This window comes from Sphaeramia orbicularis, chromosome 17, assembly GCF_902148855.1.
Source record: "Sphaeramia orbicularis chromosome 17, fSphaOr1.1, whole genome shotgun sequence".
Taxonomy (NCBI): domain Eukaryota; kingdom Metazoa; phylum Chordata; class Actinopteri; order Kurtiformes; family Apogonidae; genus Sphaeramia; species Sphaeramia orbicularis.
Genome location: NC_043973.1, coordinates 16,908,867 through 16,930,263, shown reverse-complemented (window position 1 = coordinate 16,930,263; position 21,397 = coordinate 16,908,867). Strand labels below are relative to the sequence as shown.

Sequence of the window (21,397 nt, the reverse complement as noted above, 5' to 3'; positions counted from 1 at the left end):
CGATAATCCATTGTAAAGTTGCTCTGTTTGATTAAAATAAAAAATATCTAAAGCTTCTTTAAGGGGCGGATGTGTTTTGCTTTGTAATGCCCTGCCTACAATTTCAAATGTTTGAAAAAAATGTGAACGTAGTCACAACTAGCAGCAGGCGTTTAAGCGCTTCCCATAATGCACTCCCCGACCATCAGCGGGAAACCAAAATGGCGAATGTACTGGGGGAAAATGAACCGTTTGTTATTTTCTGAGGAAGGCATGAGCCCCGCACGTTTTCACGATATACTTTCAAGATAAGTCAGACTGCAAAAGCGGCGGGACGACAGCGGTTACTCCTATTAGTTATTTTGTCGTACGAGTCATTTGTAGAAGCGGAGGTGACCGAATGAGGTATTGTTGTCATGTTCCGTCTGTTGGGGGGGTGTGGGTCCGACGGTCAGCGACCTGGCCGGGGTTACAGCTTTGCATGTGGATTATCTTTGCTAACACTTGGGCCTGTATGCTAGCTAATTGATAACGTTAGACAATGTGTGGCTTTACGTGCAGCGTTGTAATGAACTGACCCTTTACCCCCATTTTACGGCTGACATTGACGACTTAACTAGTCCCCGAACAAAGGAAATCTCCATGAATATCCTAAGGAATGCTGAAAAATAAAAACTACAGTCTCAAACCTTACCTGAGACAACAGCTCAAATAGATATCTAATACTAGTTATTAATATGTACATTACTATAACTGCCAGTTGCATTTAGGTGAAATTTCTGTCTTTAAAATATCTTCCCTGGTCACTCTTTGATTTAGGAAATGTATATTACAGAAATAGCTTTGCATTGGAAAAACAGCGGATTAGTGAATAGTGGATTCATTTGTTAAAGAAGTATTATCAGTTCTGCATTCAAAACTTTAAAAGAATTTAAAAAAATTTGGTAAGTAAAAAATATAGTGTTTTTCATTCATGCAACTGCTGCATTAATGTATGTGTTGCATTTTTCCATAGATGCTTAATGTGGAGTCCATTTGAGATACTTTACACACTATAGGGGAGTTTAATCTACAGCAATGCATCATATCCCAAATGATCATGTTTGTAGAAGCTCTGAACAATGCATCTCTAAGATAGGTTTTGTTGAACTCAGTAAAATAGCCCTTTCTTTCCAATTTGTAACCATGCATTTCCCAGTGACTTTAAGTGGGTTTCTAACTAGTTTGTAGTTTTAGAAGATGGATTTTCATATTGAAGAATTAACTTTTAATTCTTAAAATCAACAAATTTGGGGATATATTATATACACCAGAAGGGAAGGGCTGGACTAATGTAGTGGATAAGTATTAAGTTGTATCAGCTACATGAAGTTGTTAAATAGGGTTACAGCAAATTTTGCATGAGTAAGAGTATGTATTTACATTCCATCACTACTCTTGAGCATATTACTAGCTTTAGGGCTACAATAATGACTATAATCACTTGTTGTTTGTATCCACTGAAGGGGAAATGACGTGTGTTTGGTCTGTCAGCTCTGTAGGACTACAGCGTGTAATTGCATTGTCTGTCTTAATTAGATGTGTCAGAGTCACACAGTATTTTAGGAAAGATCGAGACATAGTGGCATTTGGTGTTCATTTGTTTGTCATTGAATTAAAGAGATGACTAGGTGTTGTACAACGGAACTGTTTTAATTTCTGATTGGGTGAAGGTGAAGATAAAGGTGTTAAGATGGAAAAAAGATGCTTGGCCCTGTGTGAACAGTCTAGTGCATAAGACAGATATGCTAAAATAATTAATTTAACCCAGCATGATGGATAAAAATGCACATATTATTCTTCTTGTACATGCACTTACTAGGTTTCAAACAAAATGCTGAAGTCACTAACAGTAATATCATATGATATCAGTGTAATTTCCTGTTGTAAGTGCATGTTTCTTTCTTGTCTTTTTTCTTTTAGAGACTCAGGGGTTGTGGATCACCTGTCTATCCATCAGAGAGCCCTTCCCCAGCGGCAGCAGCGGGCTGTCCCACTGTCCCCCACAAGCCTTTCTGCTCGGGGAGAGTATGGAGAAGACAGCATGTCTGACAGGTTCTCAGAGGGACAGGATGTCCTGGCCAGGTGGTCAGATGGCTTGTTCTACTTGGGGACAATCACAAAGGTTAGTGGAAGGGGAGAATACTTGTTGTAGAAGACCAAAGTGTTTGTTATTTTAGAGGCGTTTACCTTCTAGACAGACCTAAAAGTGTTTCTTTTTTTCATCCTCAGATAGACCATGACAAGCAGCGATGCTTTGTGGTATTTGAAGATCGCTCAAAGTCCTGGGTTCTCTGGAAGGACATTCAGACAGGTGAGTTCAGACAATTCTAATTCTAAATATTAAAAGGCTTGAACCCCACTGAAAACCTCAACAATGTGATAACAGGAAGACTGTTGGTTACAAGCTATAAAACACAGCAAAACTGGTAGTGTTTTTCTGCAAAAGGAGAATAAAACCACTAAATGCAATGGGAAAGACTGGTGGAGAGTTTTATGACACACATGAAAATGACTGAATTATTCTACCAAATAATGTTTGTGGAATACTTATGTTAAACAGGAATATCTACACTAGACATCTGTGTCTCTATTTGCGCTCAATAAAAATTCAGTAAGGGAGTTTATTACCAAGGTGGTCATTTTTGCCCATCTTTTATTCTATAGAGTTTATTAGTTTGCTTCACTTGTCTTATTTTGTCCCCACCCCTCTCTTCTCCCTTATGCTGGTCTTATCTCCATACCCTTGTTACTGACCGTTAACTGTCCAGAGTGTCTGGCCTCATTGCTCTAGCCACATGAGATGGGGAAGGTCTACTTGCACGTTAGACTGTCAAAATGTAAGACTGCCTCTAGTTTCCTTTTTAAATGTAAGAAAAGTAAGCTCAGTTTGATTTGTGACATATTGATAAATCAAGTGCAGGACATATATTTATTCACCATTAATTGTAATATTTTAATCTCAATTGATTTCTTAAGTGCCCAGTTTATATGTTGCTAAAACTTTCTGCTGACTTCCAGTGGTTGGAGTTCTTACTTGGGTGCAGTGACATAGGAGTGTATGTGCTGTGTTTAGTCCCCCTGATATTATGTTTTTATGTAATTACAATGGCATCAAAAACTGTTGTATTAGTTAATTTTAAACAGTCACATTAACTTTACCTTCAGACATTTTTTTATTATAGTATCCATTCATACAAAAAGGTTTCCTTTGGGTCCTCTGATTTTCCCTCGCAATTAAAAAATAGGTAAATATAGGTTAATTCTGTCAGTACCCCTGATCACCGTACTGATGAACATCTGGAGTTGGTCTCTGAGTGTCTTCAGTGCTCACTGCTCATTGTTTCCAATGTGTGCATTGTGCTAATTGCTAGTGCCAGGTACTGGGTAAAATGCAGGGTTTGAATTTTCCTACGGGGGTAATAAAGCAAATGAACATTTTAACCTTTAAGTTTGACTCTGTTTTGCATAACAACATTACAAAAATAGGAAAAAAAAACACCTTATTACATATTGGTTCTTTCACAATTATTCTGCAATAGTAGGGACTCTTTGTTCTTACTTTTGCAATCCATTTCAGGGGATGAAGATGACGATGATGATGACGATGATGACATTGTTTGCTCCATATGTCAGGATGAAACTTCAGAGGAACCTAATGAAATTGTCATTTGTGACAAATGTGGACAAGGTAAAGTTGTTTCAGTTGTTAATCCTAGGTTTGCAGCATTTTGTCTTACTCAAGGTAAACCATTTCCTTTGTGTCTCTATTGTTTATTAACTTTGTTGTGCTTTAATCTTTCGCGGTTAACAGAATTTCTAAAGATGTATGTGAGTGTGTTTGTTCTTACCTTTTAGGCTACCATCAGCTGTGCCACACCCCCATTATCGATGCTACTGTCATTGACTCAGATGACAAGTGGCTCTGCTCTGAGTGTGAACTTACATCTATACCCAAGGTACAGCTCTTCACTGAGTGTGTGATCACTTTTCAAATGCATTTGTTCAATTGTTCTGCTTTAGTTGTAGAGAAAAATGTAAATAAGACACTCTAAAGGGTATGATAAACGTAATCTAACAAGTAAATACCACATCTGTGGACACTGTTTTAAGCTGGGGTAATTGTGTGTTGTATTTATTTTTATGTGGGTTTACAGAGGGGGAGTACACATAGAAGGGGAGTGAACAGTAAAAACTATCAGGAACCACAGGATCAGCAGCGCACAGAGCTGCACCTGTCCTTCCCGTATACTCTGAATGAATTGGTGTGGGACCAAGGTCATAAGACGAACATGCAGCAGTGTTACTGCTACTGTGGAGGGCCGGGAGAGTAAGTACCACCTCCACTACCAGATTTGATAGATTTCCATATTTTCAAAATATGACATAAACCTACTCTCTAACACATTGATCTTCATCTTTTATTGTAGCTGGTACCTGAAAATGATGCAGTGTAACAGGTGTGAGCAGTGGTTCCATGAGGCGTGTCTCCATTGTTTACAGATGCCCATGCTTTATGGAGATAGGTGAATATTTTTATTACTGTTTTTTCATATTGCATGAAAACTGTGCATTTGACTGGAGAGATGTGGTTAATTGCATCAACATGAGTGCAATGGCCGCTTGTGCCATTTTACATAAGAGTTTTTTCAGAGTTTTTAGACCACTATCAGTGTGTCTTTCTTTCATTTTTGCAATCACTACCTGAAAGCTGTGTTGTGATATTTACGAAAACATGTTGACTTCCAAATCTGCCCAGAAATACTAGTCTTTTTTTATGAACATGCATCTCTGCTCCAGCCAGGAAAATCAATTAAAATTACTAGACATACATTCATTGATGAAGTGGTCAGATCAAGTACTGTTCTAATTTTAGATGTGTAAAGTAGAGTACATTAAACTGCAGCCAACATGAACAGCCAAGCTTCCTTCATCCAGGTTCAGTAAAAACATCACCTTTATTGTATCTCGACCATATTGTGGGGTAATCCAGTCCTAAGTTGTCTTAAAACATTAGACTCATTGGAGGAAGTGGATTTGCACACAGGGTTTTGATGTTTTTTTTTTCCCTACAGTAAGAGTTATTTTCTTTTATTACTTATTATTTTATTATAATGTTTGTTTTTTCAGGTTTTATCTGTTTGTATGTTCTGTTTGCAATGGTGGACCAGAGTACCTAAACCGGCTGCACCTCCGATGGTAAGAAAGACTTGAGATACAGATACACAAATAGTCTTAATTTGTGCTGAAGTTGAACACATACACAGATCAAGTTTTCCTTTAAATAGTACATTATTTGATAAACTACACAAGCGTGGGATTTCCCTTTTTTCAAAGACAGTAACTCCTCTTGGATAGTGTATATAGAGACCTACAAAAACCACACACTTTACAAAGTCTGAAGTTTTTCTTTGTTTTATACATACACATGTTTGTGATGCATCATTTGATACCAGACTAAATATACAAAATGCATGACACGTTGCAGGGAGGATGTTGTACATCTCAGCCTGTACAACTTGAGTGTGATCCACAAGAAGAAGTATTTTGACTCTGAGATGGACCTGATGACTTACATCAATGACAACTGGGAGCTGCTGCAGTTGGGGGAGGTAACCACCACAAATTTGGTCACACAGTGTTTTTGTGATCATACTGTACATATAATGACTGCTGAAAATCTGCTCAGTCTGCAGTTTTAGCCTTTAGTCATCTTTTACATGTCCTTGTTGACTGTCTTGTTGGTAGAAAATTGCAGTTGGTTCACATATTGGCTGTCTAAAGAAAGGAACAGCTGAATGTCCATGTAAGACGAACCTGAAAATCACATGCATCCTGTCTCTCTTGTGTCATTCTCTTATAGCTTGCTAACACTCCAAGATCTGAGCGATATGAAAATGTTCTGGAGGCACTAAATAACAACAACAGCATGTAAGTTATTAATTTATTAGCTAATTCTTTATTTATTCCTAACTCCGATCTTTTCATCTTGTTTTCTAACAGTGTTGGTAATGTGGTGTTTCTTTATTCATTTTATCAGGTTCATGTCAGGAAAAGAGGTAAAGAAAAAGAAACACTTGTTTGGGCTGAGGATCCGTTTCCCCCCGGCGCCCCCCAACTCTGATGAGCCAACAAGCAGAATGATGGAGAGGGCTTCACACGAGATCACCATCAAGGGATGCAAGTCCACTAAAGCCCGGTCTGGAATGAGGTCAGACATGAAACCTGGAAAAAGGATTTTGTCAGCACACAACAGTCATTTTAATGTTACTGACATTCCCTACATTTATGAATCCAGTGTTATTTTAATATGACACCATTCCAAAATTGATAATGGTCATGTAAATTTCATTTTCCATATGGATATTATGAATTAGGCCTAGTTCTGAATCTAACATTTTTCATCCATTTATTTGTGGTCATTTCTGTGTATTGTACACAATTCAGCTAGTCGACAGGTTTACAGGCTAGTGAAGGCATGCAAGCCCACTGGAAAAGCCAGCATTTCTAGTTGGAAGGAGAAAACCCATATTTTAAACACTATCAAAGAGCTGGGGAAAAAAACCCTGTGTTAGTGGGATATTCAATTTTATGTGGCTTTCAGTGGCTTAGTAGTACTTTAATAAGACTGCAGGGACTGTACACATGGTTATTGACATAGAGGGGAAAAAGAAGGAATTTGATTTGATGAACAAAAAGAGTACAGAATATACTATTTTCTAAAACAGAAAATTCAGGGTCCCCAGCTCTTTGTATTTAGATGTGAAGTATTGTCTGAAAAATCTACCAAACATTTCAAAGTATAGAACTTTGAAAGTGGAAATTGGGCAGGAGCCCTGCGTAAATATCCAGTGACGCTCAACACTGTGAGAACTTAGATTTGCAATCTGCCTTTATAGAATGTTGTCATAATAAATAGGAGACGAGTGATAATAATATGGTACCACTTGCAGCTCGTAGTGTTGGATTTTGTCCAGCGCTTTGTAATGTGTCTCATCATGTGTGACTGTTGACTGTTATTATCATACAACTGTCATTACTTGTGAAACTGTTTTGAATTGTTGTTGTTGCTTCAGAAATTGCAGTACTCTAACGAATGGCACTGAGAAGAAGAAGAAGAAAAAGAAGAAAAAGAGGAAACAAGCACATTCTCTGGAGACTCTAACTAGACCTCAACGCTCCAGTGAACTCTTGTCCCAGGTGTGTTTTTAGTGGGTGGGACTTGGGTGTGTGCATAGCTTCTGGGACTACAAAGGTATTTTTGCATCATACTCTAACACTGCCTGGATGTGGTTCTGTTACATTATAAGGAAACTCCTTGGGAAATGCCAACAGTTTTGAATTTTTCCTTGACAGGAAATGAGAAAGCCACTAGAGCCCCACTCATTGGATCACTTAACCTCTATCAAGTAAGTCAACAACTGTTTTGTAAACTTTCTCATGTTTCATTGTGTTCTTCACACCTGAATCTTCAAAGAACAATTAAGGAACAGTTATATCATTGTGACAGTTTCCTCATGCTCATGACTACTCAGACTGTTTACTCTGAAAAAGTCTGAAGTGCTTCTAATAAAATGCATGTAAATGTCAAAGAGAACAGCAGGAAATCATTAGACTGGACAAAGAACATGTTTACATTTTGGCTTGATTTTCACCAACTTCTGTGATTTCATAGTAATGATAATATTGGTTTAAATATATACTCAATTTGTTTAGCATAGTATTTTTTTCATTGTGTGTAATGCTGTTGTTTTGCTCCCTTTTTTCTTTTTTCTTATCCACAACACCAGAAGTGAAAGATCTCTGCTGTCTTGTCGGACCTCAGATGTGGAATCAATAGGAGCCCTGAGTACCACAGAAACTACCTCAACTAGCATTTCGAGACAGTCCAGGTCCGTCTGATATGCATATTGAGTTTATTCCTGTATTCCATTGACATTTATTCTGAAATATGTTAATTAGGGTTACCACAGCTCCATAAAATAGTTTATATTCCAAAAATTTAGAATTTTAGGTCCTAGATCAGTGTTGTTTCACCGTATATCAGAGAAAACAAATCTGCATTAAGGGGAGTTGGAATCTATAATACACAACACTCCCTGTCCTTTCAACTCTCATTTTGAGTGAAGAAAAACACCCCCGAAATACCTAGGAAGAAATCAGAAAAAAATTGTTGAATCCTCAGTAAGAACCAGAGTATTAGACAGTTTGGAAAATGAATGAATATGTACATAGGCTTGAATCTGATGTTGACAGGTCTCAGAAATTGATTGGATTATGAAGTGAATCCAACTCATAAATTTTAATTAACTTCACTCTCTTTTATTTGTGCTTTCTGGGAAAATGATCACACTGTAATACAACTACTACATTTATCAGACTGTACATGTTACTGCACTAGTATGTTGCGATGTGGCATCCGCTTGCATCAAAAAACCATTCAGAAACAGCCGATTAAAAAATGATTCAGGTAATGTTACTTGCAACAAAGGACGTTTGTAGGATCTGCGTTACCAGTGAATGCTTCCCTCACACCATCACAAAAGTAATTGATTTTGCCTCATAACCTTTTTACTTTTTTGGTTGTATGGATGTGAGGTACATCTTGTGTACAATATCCTTGAAGTCTTAAATTTAAATGGTTGAATCCTGCACAAACACTCCATACAGTGCTTTGGTATTTGCCTCCTGAATAATTTTTTTCCTTCCTGTTTTCCTCCTCTTCCTTCCAGCCTTTGTAGCTCCAGTAAGACCCGCGCCACAGCCTGCATCATGCCTGTTTCTCCTCCACCTTTAAAAAGAAAACGTGGGCGGCCACGACGAGCCCTGCAGCCCCAAAACAACGAGATCCCACCTCCCAGCAATGTAGAGCCAAATCCTTCAGCCACAGAGATGCTTAGTCCCCTCCAAGGCCTGCCCTCCACAGACATAGTTCATGGTATGGACCCCAACAGCCAGCTGTCCCACCTTAGGAGCTCCATCAGCAGCTATTTTGGAGCTGCAGGACGGTTGGCGTGTGGGGAAAAGTATAAAGTCCTGGCCCGGCGAGTCACCCTCGACGGGAAGGTCCAGTACCTGGTGGAGTGGGAAGGAGTCACCGCCTCTTAAGACTTTTACTAGCATGTACAAACGCTGACGGCTGCGCTACGGACATGTGCAGGCAGCCTGTATTCAAAGCATTAATTGATATATGCTTTTGCTGTTTTGTTTTTTTTTTCTTTTTTTTTTCTTTTTTAGTTTAGACCAAACCAAGATTTCCGTGAGTTTATCACAGAGCCTACTGTTTGACTGCAGTCTGGGCTGATTACCATACATTGATGCATCATTTCTCAACACTTGTGTAAAGATGATAATTCCGTTATCGTTGGTATAAGGCGTTACACCAATTCAACATCTGATTTAAGTGTTTACAGAGCCCCCTCCCATTTATTTGGGGAAAAATAGCCGGTCACTGCACTGCACCTGCAGGCTTTCAGTGAGCCGTTAAATGTGCTTTTTTTTAATCCAGTGATATGCTCTTGTTTTCAGACTATTAAAGTTTGAAGCTATCCGTTTTTCTAATCGAATGTAGGTATTAAATGATACATACTGGAGAGGAGGAGAGGGGAAGTTTTTGGTTGAAGATTTTTCATCGCTTTTATTACTGCATTGAAAAGTTACATAAACATTTATCATCATTTATTTTCTTACCAGATTTGGTAAATAAAATGTGTCCGTTTACAGCGCAGTTCCCCTCCTACTCCAGTTCCAGCTGTGAGGACTTCATGTTGCCTTGGACAGACAGACTAGTGACAAATTAAAGGAAAAACAAACAAACCTCTTGATGAGCCACTGGGCAGTTTAGGTTTGCTTTAATCTGTAACTTGTCTGTATTCTGGCCTTTTTAGTTGTGCTCATTTGTGAACAGCCTGAGAAGAAAAAATAAGAGAGACGTGCTGCTGCAAATGTTTATTTTATATAGAATTATACCACATTTATTAATTGCCTTTTCCCTCTGTTGTCAGCCATGGGATCGCTTGCACTTAACAGTTTAGCTTGGAGATCAAAAAATTTGAGGATATGCTGATAGAATGCAGCTATGCTCATCTTAGTTAAAATTTAACATTTCAAACATGGCCATGATGCCAAGGAAAATCTGAAAATAACATTCCTAATAAAGTGTAATTTCAGTATATAAATATTCATAAATGCAAAGCCCATGGGGAATTTCTTAAGTTATCTCCATTGTCCAACATATTTTAAAGATTTTTTCCCCCCTTTTATTATCTTGACTAAATATCCCTTTACTCATTTTGATTTTGACTTTACTAAAATTACTTAAGGACCTACTTTTTATATATATATCGTGTAGTTATTTAAAACAAAGTGCTACATAAGAAAAAAGAGGTTTACCCAATGTGACTTCAGAATTCTTTTTTTCATGCTGCCTATGCAAGTTAAGGCCTGGAAATGAGTCGTTAATTTGTTATTTGATGATGAGGATTCCTAGCTTGATTATTTTTAAGGTGCAACATATCTGATGTTATAAATAACTGTGTTTTACCCGTGTAGTTGACACACTCAGAATAGGCCCAAATACTTCACTGAACTGCATAGGCAAGCAAGACAGGTGGTTTTGTTGTAAGTTATTTACATTGATGGTCAGTATTTTCATATCAAGTTCTCTGTCACATGTTAATGTTGTAAGTGGTTTTCTTTATAGAAAATTGTTAATTTTACTGCTTGTATCACTTGTTCATACTGAGATACAAAACAATCACTGGAAAGCTTATGTGCTGTATTTAGTAGCAAGAGGTAAATATTCAGTCAGTCTGGCCATCACTTTTTTGGAGATGTTTCTGTTATTGTGACTCAGAGACAAACACTTGTAAAATGAGCAGACCTTTTTGACATTAATACCTCTTCATTGAAAGGATGTTGGCAGTTCAGTTCTGTTTCAGCTCTCCAGTCATGCTGTACCATTGGCTCCCAGCAGGCTTCTTCAGCCAAAGATCATACGAGTAACGTCTGCTTTGTCTCTTGAGATTCATCGTATCACATTTTATACATCACTGTATAGGGTGACCTTTTATTTTTGAACCTTTTTTTTTCTACAGAATAAATAAAAAGCTGATATTTTCAATTGTTAAACTGTCTTCTCTATTGTAATCTCACAGGCGCCGATGTTCGCGGCCTGTGTGATCGACGAACTGTTGAACCAATCATTTGAGAGACACAACTGTCTGATCCAATCATAAAAGTCGTTGTTGGGATGTGGGCGGAGACTAAAATTACAAACCGTTTTAGCCACCATGGGTTTAGAGTGGTCAGAAGGCTCTTCAGAGTGTGTCATTCATATTTCTTGGCTCCTGGACAAGCAAGATAGTATTTATTATTTCAGAAAACAGTTACGAGACTTATTTGCTTGAAATTTCCGTTGGGTCTTTTGCTTTGCCTCAATAATGTGAACTCATTAACCACCTGTTGAATCGGTGAGCATCTTTGTTTACACTTAGCGTAGCTATGCTAGCTAGTTTACAGTGCTACGGTTAGTGTCACTAAAGTTCAACTTCTCACTTCATATTACGGCTATAAATGAGTTCTGTATCTTTACAGACGTTCAAACAAGTTGGAAAGGGCGCTTAAGTATCTTAGCGTTTAAAGCAACCTCAGGTTATTACAATGATTTGTTGACATGAGCTGCCTGAAGATCATTTTACTACAGAGACACTGGTGTGATGTTTGAGGACGAGGAGACTTTAATTGAATATGTGTCCAGTTTAAGAAGTCTACTTCGTTTGACGGAGCCCTGCAGAGTGTTAGCCAACAAAAGAGGTGAGTTAACTACAGGCTGAACCAATCTATAACCTCAAACTTGATATTAAGTATACATTAACTAGATATAAAGTATACTTGCCAACATCTGATGCACAGTACATCCAGCTGTTAAGTTGGATTTCGAAAAAGTTTGTTTGGTAATGTATGTCATCATTCTCATTACTTGATTTATTTAGTTTATTTTTGTCACTTTCAATACGTGCAACTGAGACATGTGAGCCAATAATCATTGTGAAAACATAACAGAAAAAAGAAAGTGAGGTTGCAGAACTCAGTAAAACATTATACTATGCAGTCTTACCTTTCTACATCCTCTCATTTGACATTGTTTTGTCCATATGTCTTTGCATTGTGAATATACATCCAGTCGACCCATATGAGTTGAAGATTTACTGAACCCAAATAGAGGTCACACTAAATACTGACTTTAACTGCAGAAGTTGCTCTGATTTGTGTGTTTCAATACAATGTACATATTTCCTTCTTATTTCTTGTTAGAAAAATGCACACATGTCCATTACAACCCTGCAAAAACATCAAAGCTAAAGGCTGCATAAGACTTTTGCAGTGCTGTAAATGTATATTTTATACTCCCAAAAATACAAAATATAAAACAAAAATCATATACTAGTGATGAAGACTAGTTTTATTTGTTAATCATCACACTTTTAATTAGATATGGTTATGAAATCTAGAGCTTTATTAATTTTCCTTATTTTCAACTATTCGAATAACTGAGTTGTATCTGTCTTGTTTTGGTGAACGTACAAATTGCTTAGTTCATAATTGACTCGCTCTACTTGGAAATGACTTGTGGAAACAGTCTGGAGGCATCTTATCTTCTACTTTATACATGATTTGTGTAATTTAAAATCCACCATATTAAATGCTTTTTAAATAAAATAACACATTTACTGATGTAGTCTGAACACCAGGCAGACTGTGAATGTTGGTGACACAGCTGAAAGATGCGCTGTCACTGATCGTCTTAATCCATTCATAAACTCTACACCAAACTGCTTTGTGTATCAGTATCCTTGAGAGACATTGTTTTTTGCAAGATAAAGCTGTTCAAAGCAGTGTCATTAAAAATACTGTTACTCGGAGAGTTGTTGGCTGATGTGCCCTTTAGCAAGGCACTAACAATGACACCCCCCCAGTTTGCTCCCTGGGCGTCTGATATAGCAAGCCCACTGCTCCTAGCATGCAGTGTGTGTGATGCATAATCTAGTGATGGGTTAAAGGCAGAAGATAAATTCCGATGTGTGGTGCATGTGTACATGTGTGAACTCCTGTTCTATTCTATTCTATTCTATTCTATTCTATTCTATTCGCACATATGTAGGGGAACAGTAGGCTACTTTTCTATTTTTCCGAAACCCAGTGGACATGTTTCTATCGTGGCCTCTGTTTTTTTCTCTACTTTAAATCTGATTAATAGTAAGTAAATGTTACATACAGGTCATTCCATGCCAACTCATGGGACCTTCCAAAACCCTAATACTCCTGTAGCTCTGAGGTTTTGTTGTTTGTTCTTTTGAGTAAATGTTCATAATTACTATGTATTTTCTTGTTTGACCAGTTGCTTATTTTTCACTGCTTTGGGTTGAAATTTTTTCGTAAACATCCAAGAAAATCAAGAAAATGATCACTTATAACATACTATATATTTGTGTAAAAGGATTTTGCCAAAATCAAGTTATTAAAATTGTCCTCTTATCATTTACATTTACATTTATGCATTTGGCAGACACTTTTTTCCAAAGCGACTTACAGGGAAAAACCAATCAAATCAATCATTCAATCAATCAATCAAATTTTATTTATATAGCGCCAAATCATAACAAAATTTATCTCATGACACTTTACATATAGAGTTGGTCAAAACCAGACTCTAAGCCAATTTACAGAAACCCAACAGAATCACAATCACTTATCACAAAGACACACTTATTTTCCTCCTCACCTGTGTTGTTCTTCCTCTTTAGTCTGGCTCGGTAAAGACCGGGTCAATAGAGATGGACTCTCTTCTGACAAGGAAGAGGATGGGCTGTGTCCGTCAGGAGAATGCCAGTGACCTTGAAGCTGTACAGCTGGAACTATCCACTTCCCAAAATCAGGTGAGTAAGAATCCGGAATCTTTTATAAATATTTACAGTAAAAGAAAACTTCATTCAGCCCTGCGATGAATTGGTGACATGTCTAAGGTGTACCCCACCTTCGCCCATAAGTAGCTGGAATAGGCTTCAGCGACCCCCATGACCCTAGTGAGGATAAAGCGGGTTCAGAAAATGAATGAATGAATGAAAACTCCATTCTGCTGCAGATCATTGTTTGAATTACCCCATGACTTTTAGGAGAACTCACTTTATTATGGTCACAAATGAGGGATACATTTCTAAAGCACTTGATTTACCTCTTATTTGTCATTATTGCATTTAATGAGAGTAATAATAATAATAGTTTAATTTATATTTTATATTTAGTTTATATCAGTAGTAATAGTAGTACATTTGAATGTTAATAGGAAATATTAAAGTATGTATTGTTGTCTGTTTTGCAAAAGCAAGAAGGAACATTCAGTCCTTTCTAAACATTGTATCTGCTGTTTGTGCCATTTTGAGATGATACACATAGGACATCTTTGATTTTTGTTTCTCTAAATATGGTCAGAAACATCTGTAATGGCCTAATTTAATGCTCAATCTATGAGAGAATAGGAAGGCTTGGCAAAAATAGCATTTTAGCAATAATTTATAGACCCCACAGAATTCTACAAATCAAGTTTTCATAGGACCCAAACTGCTGGATCTTATATAGTTCAATTCTATGGCAGATAATCATAGTGTGAAACATGTGAACGTGTGATAAAAAACATTAATAAATTTTCTTTTTTGCATGTTTTTTTTTTTTGTAGGTCCACCTCAGCGGTGCCAGGGTTGGGGTGAAAAACAATGTGACTCTCATGCGTGAGCAGATTCATCATCTTGAATCAGAGCTGGTGGCTCTAAACAAACAACTAAAGTAACCTCATGACCTGACACACAAACATATTTATCCATCTAACACACAGGATCTATTTATTTGAAGTAGCTGAATTCTCAAGTAGCCTTATAGACATGAAACTGTGAACTGGTATCAGGATTATGTAAGACTGCAATGTTACTGAGAGTCATTTGTAACAGGATCATGTAGCCCTTTAACCAGTGTACACATTTTCATCGTGTTGGAATGTAGCTTTAATGATTCCCTCTTCTCCTTATTTTGCTTTTCCATTTGCAGATCATTGCATTGACACATGTTATTAAAACATTCCTTCCTTGCTTTCATTTTTCCAGGGCAGCAGAAATGAGGGCAGATTGTAGTCAGGAAGCAGCCGCCCACAGTGAAATGGTGGTGGTGACTCTAACTGAGGAGCTAAACACCCTCAGAGATGAGCTGGACAACAAAACCTCACTGAGCAAACGGTGATAACTGAATCTGGGACTGTGTTCAACGCATACATTTATTTTGTCAGAGTCTATTGCAGCCTGACATTTTAGAAAGAAGTATGGAACTCTTATTTAATCATATCACACCTTTTAAATCCACCTCCAACTCCAAAAAGTTATTCATTTTTGAGCTTAAGGTGAATGACTGCTGTGCAATATTTGATGTTCTTTTCTCATAAATTAAATTTTAAGGCATGTGGTTGAGGGCAGGATTTATGAGATTTACAAATATTTAACAGTGAATCCAGATATTATCTGCAGCTTTTACTTGTGAATTGTAGAAACCTGAAGCCATCACTGCTCAGTAGACTTTAATGAATACTGGAAACAGCTTGTGTTCAGTAGTTAAACTTATGAAATGGACAGTATTTTAATTTTAAACCTTTGAGCAGGTATTGAAGCATATTTAATTAGTTAATTTGACTTTTTTGTAAGAACCCATCAGTATCAAATTATACTTCTTACAGAGTATTCTAGGATGTCTTTTAACGTGACTAGAGGGGATTTTGAAACATTTTGAATGGATTGAATAAAAGATTGCCTTGCAAACACAGCAATACAATGCTATTGAACATAAACATTGTATTCAATAGTATTCTTTCCTCGGTTTTCCCTGCCATTAAAAACAGGTACACATATTTTAATTCCCCTGTCAGTGCCTTTGACTACAGTACTGATGAAGATCTGGAGTTGGTACCTGAGCAACTTCAGTGGCAGTACCCTAATGCTAATGCTGAGTACTGTGTGTGCATTAGGTTGGGTAAAAGGTAGAGAATGAATTTCCCCACATGGATAATAAAGTGAGTTAACCTTTTAACCTTTATAATAACAGCAGAGTACATTCTAAGCAGAGCTATTTTCCCCTTTGTTCTACTTTATTATAGAGCTGAGCAGCAAAGGAACCAAGCACTTGAAAATGCAGAGAAACTGAAAGAAGCCTTCAATGATTACAAAGCCACAATTTCCATAAAACTTAAAAAGGTGAGGTGTATTTGAATGGTTTAAGTCATTTTTTTTTTTTGCATGTTGGTGCCAAATGTGTTTATATTTGTTTTTCAGGTAACGGAGAGTGAGAGCAAACTAAAACAAAGTCTCACTGAGTGTGACAGAGAAAAAGAAGAGTTGGAAATGAAGTGTTCTGTGATGGAGAGAAAAACAAAAGAGCAGAGTGAAACAATTAGGTACGTAGTCCAATAATGAAGTCACATTTTATATGCACACAACGTTATTTCTGGCCACTCTTAGCTGAATTAGGTAATGTATGATGTGATTTATTTGTTCAGTCTTTTTTTCTTTAAGTTGTTCTTGGTAAAGTGACCCTGAACATATTACAGAATATTACACCCTTTTTAAATGAAGTTAAGTAAATTCTGCCGATCACAGAGCTACTCAGAAAAGACCTAAGAGAAGTATGAAGTGTGTCAGTGACAGAATGTAAAACGGTGAAAAATGAGGTAGTTTTGTAATAAATCCAAGTGAATAACACATTTAATTGCAGTGTCATATGTTACTTCAGATACAGGGGAAAAAAACACAGTAATATTAGTATAAGTTTATAGTACAGTGTAAGGTTCTTAAAAAAGTCTGGTCAGATTCATGACATGTTCTTAAACTCCATAACTATTCATACCTGTCTTCTTTTAACAATTGTTTATTTACCAGTCATTAAAACACACTTAACTGTGCTCTTGAGTGTGAATAGATTCATTTCTGGCCTACAAACAAATTCCAAAGCATGAAAACAATGATAAATGTCAGAAACTTTGTAAAAACAGCCATAAGTCGGAGAATGAATCCCGTTGTTTTTTTAATATTTGTGAAGAAAATTCAGCCACAGAATGTCAGAATGCTACACTGAGACTGCAGGCAAATGTGACCCAAATCCGATTTTTTGGCCCATATGTGACCTGTATTCAATCTGTTACAGACAGTTTGAACAGCACAAATCCAATTTTTTTCAAATCCGACCCAGGCCACTTTGATATTCGGTTCTCAATCCGATACGTATCTGATATTTTCCAATGCGACTTCAGTCTGAACGGCCAGGTCGCATTTATCTGACCTTTACGTCAATTGAAATCTGACAAATGTCACAATTCTGCGTCCCAGGAGGAGGAGGGGCAAGAAAAACATACTTTCGTAAACACAGTGCGTGCCTGCGTGGTCACGTATTACATCAGGACCTCTTTTGCACATATGGGTCACTTCAGGGTCACGTTCAGTTCATCCTCAAACCTGATAGAAGTCGCATTTAATGTGTAATATGAACGAGCACACCAAAAAAAATCGGATTTCACATCTTTAACCCATGTACTCCTGCATCCTCCTCCGTGTCCTTCAGCCAGATGAAGGAGGAGGTGAAGCAGGCCAAGGCTTCAGTCTCTGAATGCTCACACCTCCAAGCCCAGCTGGAGGAGGCCGGACGAAAGGTGTGTCACCTGGAGCGGCAGCTTGTGGAGCGGGTGGCGGACTGCAGAGACCTGGCCTCTCTGCGCCAGGAGCTGGATGATCTACGGAACCAGGAGCAGAGGATGGCCCAGACCCACAGAGAGGCTCAGCAGGTCCAGGCAGAGCTGAGCAGTCTGGAGGCCATTCTGGCTCTGCTGCATCTACGACAGGTGAGGAGGCTACACTGAGCTGTGGGTTTCCATGAGTCATGGTTTCCACAGCAACCAAAGAGCACTACGCTTATTCAGTTTACACAAATTTTAGGGGCTTGAACTTTTCTTGAGCCCACATTTATAGTTTTTCATTTATAGTATTTCATTTATTAAGATCCCCATTAGCAACTGAATCATCAGTTGCTATTCTTCCTGGGGTCTCCTCTACATTAAATTACAATTTTAATTATTTTACATTAATCTTACACCATTCACGCCCACACACACACAACTGGGACATATACAACAGCCCAATGCAATTAAAATAAATAAACAAACAAAATAAGTACTATACATTCGTACTCCTTCACCAAACAATAGCTGTCTGATACAAATCATAAGACGTCTTTCAATATTATCTTCAATATTATCAATAGTTTAATACTTCTACGTCACTGCATTTGTCCACACCTTTTAATTACTTTTCAGAAGTTCAGTTTTCCATTTTCTTTCTGTCCAGTGAAAACCATATATCTTAAAATCTGTTGAATGTTTGTAATAAACAGAGGAATAAAATGCTCCTTATGGTTTGAGAAAATTAATTCTGTAAAAAAAAAAAAACAGGATTTGCTGGAAATAGTTTTGTTAAAGCTGAAAACAAGCCTGTTTTTCTGAGCTCAGGAGTCAACTTTTTTTTTTTTTATAAGAAATATACATTACTCAGAGGATGATGCTACAAACTTATGATGATGTTATAATATATGATATATTGTTTTAGATTAAACTACCAACTGTATGTAAAGTACTTAAAATGATCTCATCAGTAAACATCTACAGCTATAAAATGTTACATACACATTAATATGGGGGTAAAATTATGAAAAGAAAAAGAAAAAATGACAGTGTACAGTTTACTGCAGAAGGAATATTTTTACTTTTCACACTTTAAATACACTTTGCTTACAATATTAATTACACTTACTTCAGTAAGTTTTGAGTTTTACTTATAGCAGAGTACTTTCATTTAAGTTCAATTGAATAATAAATAATACATTTCATTCTTTATTGCTGAGAAATATGTGTTTACACCTTTACATGTTTACTATTGTCATATTTTGTTTTTTGATGTCAGGGTGATGTGGGACCCCTGTGTGTTAGACCCTGCCTCTTGCCCCCAGTTGACTATTTAGGAGCTGCGCACACCCTGAAGCTGAAACCAGGTAACACTGACCAGCCCTGAATGACCTACATCATAAAATCTGGATTATTTAAGTGGACTATCAGGAGAGTCGCCCAAATAATTATACAGTATTTAATTTATTAGATATCACAACATAAATACATTAATGCATGACTTTAATATTTGACTTTTCTTCCTAATATAGAAAATAAATAGATCATAATATTTTGTCCTGCTCTTGCACATTTAATGTACATTTAATAACATGAGTCCTTACTGTGTCCACAGTCTAATGTAGTGGAGAATGTGGGTTTGAACTCCTGAAGTGAACTGTAGATCTAATATATGACATTTTAAAACAGAAATAAAAAGAGCTGATGTCAGGGTTATCACTTTATATACGTGATTAAGACCTAAATGATTAATTCAGTATTCAGAATTTAGTTATTTTTAAATTTTTTTGCTTTTTTGGTTGAAATTTTTCATAAATTAATGACTGTATTTTAATATACATCTTTCCTTTTTGTCTGCTTTATTTTGTATTTATAAATCTAAGTTAAATGTCAAATGTAACTATTTATAGATAAATACTTAACTTTTAAAAGTGTTTGTAATATCTAAAAAAACACTGTAGAATAATGCATTAATATATATTTGGAATGTTTCTATTTCTATACATTTCCAATTAGATATTGTTTAATTAAATCCTGTTTAATTATTTATGAGACCTTCCTAGTTCTCGAATTCTTCAGACAGAGATATATATATGTCACAGTAGAGATTGAAATCCAGTAGGATTCCTAATCCTACTAGGACAGATAGGAATTGTAGTTTGTCCTAGGACAAACTAAAATTGAAAATTGACAGACTAAAATTGACTAAAATTGACTAAAATTGACAGATTGAAATTTTAGTTTGTCCTAGGACAAACTGAAATCCTACAAGAAATTAGGATCTGAAGATTGGAATTCCAATCTGTCCTAGGAGAATTTAACTCATAATGGCCCTATGCAAATGTGTCCATTTACATACCAATGACATTTACATACGGCCATTGAATAAGGTTGGACCAAACGGCTGGCACCCTGGTTACAATGTGTATTAACCGAAGGGACATATACTGTATCTAAGATTTCAGCTGGAATAGTGATGGCGAAATTGTATGCTTACCTATGCTGAAATTGACTGGAATTTTGGCTGTGAAATGATTCAGTCTATTTTCCATACATTTTGATATAATCTGACATTCTCCTAATAGAATTCGAGATTGTCCTGACAGAATTCTTATATTTTTTGCCGTAGGACAGACTGAAATTCCAATCTTCAGATCCCACTTCCAAATAGAATTACAATCTGTCCTAGTAGGATTGCAAATTCTCCTAGGACAGATTGGAATTCCAATCTTCAGATCCTAATGTCTTGTAGGATTTCAGTTTGTCCTAGGACAAACTAAAATTTCAATCTGTCCTAGTAGGATTAGGAATCCTACTGGATTTCAATCTCTACTGTGACATATATATATATATATATATATATATATATATATATATATATATATATATATATATATATATATATATATATATATATACATATGTTTTTTTTGTTTATTTTTTTTCCCCCTCATGGATCCATTTTTACCAATCTGAAGACTGCCTGTCCTGTTTTGCATAATAAACTAACTGCAGTGTGACCCGTGTGCAGGCGAGGGCTACCAGCAGCTGCTGCGAGCACTGCAGTCGATGGAGGCCGATCGGACCAAACACAGTCGTATGGTGGAGAGGCTTCAGGAGCGTCTGAGTAGAGCCCAGGAGGAGATCTCCTCCCTGCAGAGCTCCATGGCCCAGAGAGCCTCCCACTACCAGAGCCTCCACACAGAACTGATGGACAAAGTCAGCCAGGCCACAGACACAGAGAAAGATGTAACTATTCTCACGTCCTTCATCTCTTTTCGTAACATCCATCACAGGCGTCCAAGTTCAAGTGAATTGTAGAGATCATCACATTTTGTTTAGTCTTGCTCTTGTGTATTTAATGTACACTAAATAACATGAATAAATACTGCGTCCACAGTTTAATGCAGTGGAGAACGTGGGTTTTAAGTCCTAAAGTGGACTGTAGGTCCGTTATATGACATGCTAAGCTGCTAATATTTTTCCAGGCCAGTCAATTCACATTTTTTGCTGAGTGTCATCATAAAATTCATGACAAATATCTGATTAACTATTAGAATTTGAGAATTAGCTGTAAGTACATGGGGTATAATTTTTACAATCATTTTAAGGAAGAAT

The 21,397-nt window shown here is 36.9% G+C and overlaps 2 protein-coding genes across 2 annotated transcripts in view; both read left to right on the top strand.

Moving 5' to 3' along the window:
• Window positions 1-166: 166 nt before the first annotated feature.
• Window positions 167-11,148, top strand: mtf2 (metal response element binding transcription factor 2). The gene is made up of 15 exons (XM_030160987.1): window positions 167-384; window positions 1,942-2,143; window positions 2,251-2,332; window positions 3,599-3,709; window positions 3,877-3,977; window positions 4,176-4,348; window positions 4,449-4,544; window positions 5,149-5,217; window positions 5,507-5,630; window positions 5,882-5,949; window positions 6,059-6,229; window positions 7,095-7,218; window positions 7,375-7,427; window positions 7,809-7,910; window positions 8,751-11,148. The coding sequence occupies exons 1-15, from the start codon at window positions 380-382 to the stop codon at window positions 9,124-9,126; spliced, it is 1,857 nt and encodes a 618-aa protein (XP_030016847.1). The 5' UTR covers window positions 167-379; the 3' UTR covers window positions 9,127-11,148.
• Window positions 11,149-11,305: 157 nt separating this feature from the next.
• The window catches only part of ccdc18 (coiled-coil domain containing 18), a 33,827-nt gene continuing 23,735 nt past the window's right edge, over window positions 11,306-21,397 (top strand). The window contains exons 1-9 of the mRNA XM_030161182.1: window positions 11,306-11,832; window positions 13,824-13,955; window positions 14,753-14,859; window positions 15,174-15,302; window positions 16,211-16,307; window positions 16,386-16,507; window positions 17,668-17,944; window positions 19,059-19,146; window positions 20,811-21,028. Coding sequence (XP_030017042.1) covers window positions 13,854-13,955; window positions 14,753-14,859; window positions 15,174-15,302; window positions 16,211-16,307; window positions 16,386-16,507; window positions 17,668-17,944; window positions 19,059-19,146; window positions 20,811-21,028 — 1,140 coding nt within the window. The 5' untranslated portion in view covers window positions 11,306-11,832; window positions 13,824-13,853. The remainder of the gene's footprint in view (window positions 11,833-13,823; window positions 13,956-14,752; window positions 14,860-15,173; window positions 15,303-16,210; window positions 16,308-16,385; window positions 16,508-17,667; window positions 17,945-19,058; window positions 19,147-20,810; window positions 21,029-21,397) is intronic.

Coding starts and splice junctions, on each gene's coding strand:
- mtf2 (XM_030160987.1), top strand. Junction 4,545..5,148: donor CCCATGCTTTATGGAGATAG/GTGAATATTTTT, acceptor TTGTTTTTTCAG/GTTTTATCTGTTTGTATGTT. Junction 7,219..7,374: donor CCAGTGAACTCTTGTCCCAG/GTGTGTTTTTAG, acceptor TTTCCTTGACAG/GAAATGAGAAAGCCACTAGA.